The sequence below is a fragment of the Staurois parvus genome, unplaced genomic scaffold (genome assembly GCF_062004578.1).
Source record: "Staurois parvus isolate SC_StPar_1 unplaced genomic scaffold, SC_StPar_1.0 ptg000525l, whole genome shotgun sequence".
NCBI lineage: Eukaryota > Metazoa > Chordata > Amphibia > Anura > Ranidae > Staurois > Staurois parvus.
This window is the reverse complement of record NW_028318321.1, coordinates 1,003,732-1,010,807: the sequence shown is the minus strand read 5'-3', so window position 1 is coordinate 1,010,807 and position 7,076 is coordinate 1,003,732. Positions and strand designations below refer to the sequence as shown.

The following is a 7,076-nucleotide window of genomic DNA, read 5'->3' as shown; positions in this document are numbered from 1 at the left end:
ACAACTGAGACTGTAACCTGAATTGTTTTACTCTTTTGACCCATGCAGCCTTCCTTAAAGCCTATTAAAGCCCACAGACAGAAATTCTTGATTTGTGGTAAATGATACTGTAACTAACGTATTTCCAAATAATTGTCTTTGTTTTTATGTGTTTTTTTAAACTCATTTTGTATTATGATGTACCCAGCTGCTCTTCTAATCTCCTTTAAAAGCCCTGCCAGTAATACATTCATTAAAACAAACACACTACATTTGACTAACTCATTTACCTGTAGAAGCATGACACAACTGCTGCAGAACACATCACATGCAGACAGAAACTCACGTTTGGAAAACGAAGGACCAATAACAGAGGATTTAGTTTTAGTCGACACAGCAAGAAACATTTTACTTGGAAACAAAATCAAATTTCACTCTATTTTTGGGAGCCACCCTTGAATCAACTGCATTTTCACAGAAAAAAATTGCAACATTGTAACTCTGATCACCATGGATCGCTTTAAGATGATATTTCAGTACTTCCAGTCCAACTCAGAGTCAGTAATGAATGGAATTTGTGGGATTCTAGCACTGGCAAGTGTGAAAATCTACAACTCCCTAGATTTTAACTGCCCATGTCTTCCCAGATATAATATGATGTATGGTATGGGGATCATGTTTGTGCCTCCAATTGCTCTCTTCCTGTGTGGCCTTATTGTGAACAGGCAATCGGTAATAATGATTGAAGAATGGCGTAGACCTCCTGGAAACCGTAAAAAAGACTTTGCAATTGTAAAGTAAGTGTTGCACATGAAAAGAAGAGATTTATCCCATAGTTTATTGCCAAATTTAGATATAGATATTATATAGTGGCTGGACATGTATATCTGATCCAAATGTTTTTCTGTTGACATTTTGGAATATAGACATTCATATCTATGAGCAATGCATTTCCATAAACTATCATAGCAGCAGCATTTCTCTGTATTCTCTGTAAGACAAAAATAGAGTGTGTGAAACAAAAGATTAATCACAACTGTTAAGTTGTTCTGTACAAAACTGTAGAATTCAAAATGATTATTCTTTCTTATCACCAACAAAATATTTGTCTGTGTACACCCAGCATAAGGGTCCATTCATACCAGCCCAGTCTGCTGTGGTGCGATAAACGTACAAGCATTTGTTTGTGTGTTACCGTGTGTTCATTAGAATGACCAGTGCATCAGAATAAACCAAAAATCATGCATTAGGATTTGTTGGCAGTGCATCACAAGGCTCATGTATTACCATGCAATGTCATATAATGTGCTGTGCAGCAACGCAAGTGTACTGAGAAAGTGCATTGGGATGCCATTCAGAATGAACGGCACTACTTTACACCAACCCAAATAAAAAGGTGCTACTGTGTGTTGTGTTATTGTATCTTGATGGCATGATCAGGGATCAGAGACACTTTAACTCTATGTACTGTAAATAGCTGTATACTTAATACTGTATACTGAAGTCTACTATAGTCTAAATGAATGAACTAAAAGAATGGTATATGACAATATTCATAGATTCCTAAGATTCATCAGAGCAGTGATGAAGGTTGATACATACATGTGTTACTCTGCATCACAATGTACTGCCATCTTTTGTTTTGGGCAGCACTGGGTAAGCAATCCTGAAAAGCTTGCAGTCATATGCTACAAGCATTCTTTAAAACAGAAGAAAAGGCAAGAACATGGAGCTATAAAACACCTGAGAGCTGCCCTTAGGACAATGGTACATTTCTCCAAACTTGTCCTGAAAAATGTTCTGTTAATCCAGCTGAACACTGCAGTATTGCATGTTGACCTATACAATAAGACATCTACAACTGCCAATCATTTTGCACTAGATAGATATTCTTAAATAAAACTGGATTTTGCAATTTTAGGTCCAGCACTGGAGTGTTTTGGGTGATTAGGTTAAATGTTGGGAAGCATTTTACCTTTCTACACACAGATGCCAGAGGTATGAACACAACACTAATGACGTAATAAAGTGTGAGTAACAAATGGAGAGTTGTGATTGACTGCACAATAGCCAGAAAGATATGGATAAGAACAGTTTGGAAAATTAGCAAACATTTCAACCCATCCAGTTAATTGGAATGCTCATTTTGCCAACCAAGGGAAGTTAAACAATCTGATGTCATAACATCTTAGTTTAGCTTGGTTATGCAGTTAGTGTTAAGTTAGTGTTAACTGTTACAAACACACTTCAATATTCTCTAGATTCAGATTTTCTCACACACCTGTCATCTCTAGCACCGAGAGAGTGAAAAAATCCACCAATCTGCCAAATATTTGAAAATGTAAAAGACTAGCATCTATTTACAGCACCTTACATATGGGATTAGCAATAAATATGAGATCAACCATTATGCAATGTAATAGTAAAAATAGCTAAAGCCAGTAATAACAACTTATTGAACCGTCTTTAACCACTTCGCCTCTCATACCTGTACACCCCTTATGCACCAGAGCAATCTTTACACTTCAGCCTGAAAATTAACCTATGGATTTTGCAATAACTTTGTCAGTACATATGATACTGAAGTGCTACAAATAAGGCTTTCATTTACAAATAATATTTTGCAAATAGTTTCTATGCAATCTATGGGCAAAAAATGCAAAAATGTAAAATAGGTTTTACTTCTTGTTTGACCAGTGATCATTTTAAAATAACTAGTTTTACTGTAGATAAAACATGCACATTTTATTCCATAGTTTGTCCCCTTTATAATGACTCTAAAATTAGGTTTTTGGTAAAAAGCATAGCAACACTGCTACAAGTCAGTTGTATTTATATTCTTAGTGGGCCCCAGGGTCAATTTACATACTGAACAGGTAGTTCTGTGGTTCGGCAATACTTTTACTACTATCTGTGCCCAACATCCTCCACAGAGATCTCTCCTCACTTGCCAAATTGATGATACATGGAGTTTATTTACTAAAACGGGAGAGTGCAAAATCTGGTGTAGCTCTGCAAAGAAAACAGTCAGCTTCAAAGTTTTATTGCCAATGCTTAGTTGAACAAGCTGAAGTTAGAAGCTGATTGGTCACCATGCACAGCTGCCCCAGATTATGAGTACACCAGTTTTATTAAATCTCTCCCACTGTGTCTTTACAATGGAAAGGGAGAGGTATAATAGTAGAAAAAAAAACATAAAGGGAAAAAAGAGAGCCTAATTTGTGTAGTGGAGGGGAGAAGGGGTGGAAGGAAGTCAACTTGTCGTGGAGGGTGAAGATCCGCTTTAAGTAGGGAAGCAATAGAACAAGGTTTTCAATGCTCTGTTTCAATAAAGTCAATAAAGTTTAACATATGTTATTTCACCAACTAATTTCATAAAGACAAATAGTTTTATGTTTTTATATTTCTGACAGGTATATGTGCACCTCTGTATTCATAAGAGCTATGGTGGCTCCGGTGGTGTGGATTTTGACTACACTGTTGGATGGAAATTGTTTTGTCTGTGCATTTAGTGGCTCAGTAGACCCTGACAAATTTCCAGGCTTTGCTAACAGTTCTTCACCAGAAATACAGCACCTGCTCTACAAGGTGCCCTGTAAGGAAGACATCTTAATCAGAAACAACACTTCAAGGAAAGCAGTATCAAGATATTTAAAATGCTGGTCACAGGTGAGTTAAAGACCGGTTCTGTTATCACTTTATCCGCATTGTAAATCATTTCACTTAGTTCAGACAGCTTGAAAAAAAAGAAAAAAAAATTAGTAAATATGTTACATATTTGAAGTGTTTGGATATTTAAAGTGGTTATAAAGGTAACAAAAAGTGTTTATCTTAATGCATTCTCTGCATTAAGGTAAAAAAAACCTTTCAAATGTTGCTCACCCCAGCACCCCCCCTTCCTTAAACACTCACCTGAGCCTGATTTCAATCCAGGGCTATTCCATCTGCAGCATCTCTTCTCCCCTCTCTTTCGTCTCACAGGAGACTCAGCAGCAGCTGGAGCCATTGGCTCTTGCTGCTGTCTGTCAAATCCAGGGAGCAGGGTCTATGGATGCACACACCCCGAGTTGGAATTCAGAGTGCGTGTCCGCTCTGATAGCAAGTGGTTTGCTATGGGGCTGACAGAGAAGAGGAGGAGCACTAGTGGGTGATCCCAAAAGAGGAGGTTCAGGGCCGCTCTGTGCAAAACCATTGCACAAAGCAGGTAAGTAAGACATGCTTGTTATTTAAAAAAATATATAAGCTTTACAGCCACTTTAGGTTTGTTTTGACTGCACTAGATTATATTGCTCAGTGTTATTCCTGAGCTGCAAATGGATAACATTAATAAGCATTTCTGTGTAAAATATTAGATTTAGGAGCTGTTACCTTCCAGTGCTGGTAAATTAAAATAGAACTATAGGCAAAAGTTTTTTTTCATTTTGGATAAGGGAGGGCTATAACATCTGTCATTATTTTTTTCCATCTGTGTCCATCTTTTCCATCTGTGTCCCATTGTGGAGATTACCCTTCACTTCCTGTCCCATAGCCAAGGGGATCAGTGAGAGGAAATCCCTGCAAATTAAGGGAATCCCTTGGGGCCCCCCAGGCCACCAGAGCTAGTGTCCTCATTGGAGGATTTCCTCTCTATTACTTTTCTGTGGACAACCCAAAATTAGGGATTTTCTTTTACTTTCAATGATAATGGTAACCAGGACAAATAGGGAGGGCGAATCTCCTTAATGGGGGCACAGACAGCAATAAAAACTAATAAGCAATCTAATCCCTCTCCACTCTATCCAAAACTAAAACAAAAAACAAATGTAACGTAAAGGGGTTATAGTTTGTACAATTATAAATAGCATAAATGACTTGTTTTTAATACCTGTCCAAATAGTGATAGAAGGGAGTGAAATTGTATGAAAATGCTAGGGTTGCACCATCATAGTTGCCAGTCAGCATTTCCCCTCAAGATTAGAGATGAATTAGAAAATGAAAGGAAAGTGATTTGGTCTTAAGGACTGACATAGTTTTTCCAAAACATTAGGTCACAATCTTGATGTGACAAAGAGCAGTACAAAGGGGAGCAGAGCATGGTCAAACAGTGCTACAGTCTTTTTGTGCTTTTAATATTTAGATATTGTTATGGCATGTTTCACCCAGGCACAGGGCTGTGGATAAGGGTGTACCACAAGTCCTCCTGTACAAGGCCCAGGCCAGCAAGGAGGCCCAGGCAGTTGGGTAAATAACATGTGAGCAGGGAGGGTGATCGGAATGGCACGTGGGGGGGTTAATTACTGGAAACGATCCCCTGTATGTCTCTCTCTGAAGCAGCTGAAAGCTGGCTTCTTCTTTTCTCTTTCCCACTGGCTTTCAGCTGTTACAGAGAGAGCCATACAGGGGATCAGTTCAAGTAATTGCCCCCCCCCCCGCCACACCCATCACCCTCCCTGTGCACCATATGTTTCCCCCTGCTGCCCAGGTCCCCCACCGCCACAGTGCTTCTGGCTTCCCTCCTCTCCTTCCCACCGGCAGCTGCAAGCACACAATAAGATCCTTCAGGATGGAGAGTGCCATATGTGGCAGTGTCACATTTACAGCCCTTTCTTCACCTGAAATCAACACAATATTGATACAATATCAGTACCAATCACTTGCTGTATTAATTCCTAACTGCAACACAGTAAACTGTTTTTTTTTGGGAGGGGGGACCTGTCAGGTTGGCTGTATGGGGCCCCCTTATTTCTAACAGCAGCCCTGCCCAGGCATTCCACATAGTGAAATTTGAGACTAATTTGGGTGATAAATTTAAAATTGGGGTGTCTTATTTTTCTTCTGTATAAACTTTCAATTTGAGGTTGGCTGTCTAACTGTTTTTAAATGCTTTATTGTTACAGGCTTTAGGATGGGGCATTCTCTTAGTTCTCATTGTTCTGGCATTTCTGGCTCGCTCACTCAAGCCTTGCTTTGACCAAACTACCTTTCTACAAACACGATATTGGAGCAACTACATTGATATCGAGCAAAAGATCTTTGATGAGACCTGCTGTGAACATGCTCGAGACTTTGCCCACAAATGCATCCTCCATTTCTTTCAAAGCATGCACAATGAGATGAAGGAAGCCAATTTTACCAAGACATCAGAGTATGAAGAAGACCACATCCATGGAATTACTGAAAAGGAGCATGTTAACAAACTGTTAAAATCTTGGTACCAGAGTAAACCTCCACTTTCTATTAACTACCCAACTCAGCGACAACATATCAAAGGAAAAGGCAATGGCTGCTGCATGGAAGATCATAAACAGACAGATGTGTAACATTCATAATATACAATAGGTAAATTATCAGTCCTAGCAATCAACAGTCTTAGTATGTGCACGTGCATTTGCGCCACTATTTCTTTAATCTCAACTCTTTATTTCATCAGATAAAGTAGTGACATATGCACACTGGAGTAACCTGTGACAATAAAAAATAATCTTCCATTGTTCACTGGTGTACGTTACCTGCTAAAATCAAATTGCTTATTGTGGGTTACCTGCATGTCACTGCTGTGTTAATTCTAATATGTATAATTCGTTTTTACTAGGCATGTAATGATACAGTAACAGATATGAGATTTAAAAAAAATAAAATCAGAGCTGGCAGATCCTGCTTTGTAAGCACTGAAATTCAGCAGTGACTTAGTAGAGTTATCAGTGAATCCCAAGTTCATTGCTGTGGATAGTATGTGCTTGTGCATTGTTTTGTTTAAGTCTTCAATATAGCATGGTTGGTTTAGGTTTGAGAGTGTTGGCACAAGAAATGTCAGAATAAAAATATATATATCATATGTTTCATGTTAACTACTTTGGCTTTGATTTACCACAGCCAAAAAAACATACTTGGGGCCTGGGGGCATATTTATAAAGAATTGGCTGGCACATTTGGCAGCACATCCACTAGGTAGCATTTGCTATATTTAAGGAGGAACTCCAGGCATAGACATTTTTATGAAAAACAAAAAAAATTCTTTCTTATCAAGTGTACTAAATGAGCAGTTTGTTGTTTGTAATGTGTAATTCATAATTATCTTTATGCTGGATACTAAATTGAAAATTGCACTTCCTACTCAA

At 38.4% G+C, this 7,076-nt stretch overlaps 1 protein-coding gene across 2 annotated transcripts; it reads left to right on the top strand.

Annotated features, from left to right (window-relative positions):
• Positions 1-489: 489 nt before the first annotated feature.
• Positions 490-6,795, top strand: CALHM3 (calcium homeostasis modulator 3). Of its 2 annotated transcripts, XM_089690256.1 has the most exons (3): positions 490-776; positions 3,393-3,648; positions 5,856-6,795. In XM_089690256.1, exons 1-3 carry the CDS (start codon positions 490-492, stop codon positions 6,276-6,278), a joined length of 966 nt encoding a protein of 321 aa, XP_089546382.1. In that variant the 3' UTR covers positions 6,279-6,795. The 2 variants fall into 2 exon arrangements, 1 of the variants encoding a protein (XP_089546382.1); XR_016314992.1 differs by lacking the exons at positions 490-776; positions 3,393-3,648 and adding an exon at positions 3,909-4,183 and having other exon boundaries at positions 5,856-5,992.
• The last annotated feature ends 281 nt before the right edge of the window (positions 6,796-7,076 follow it).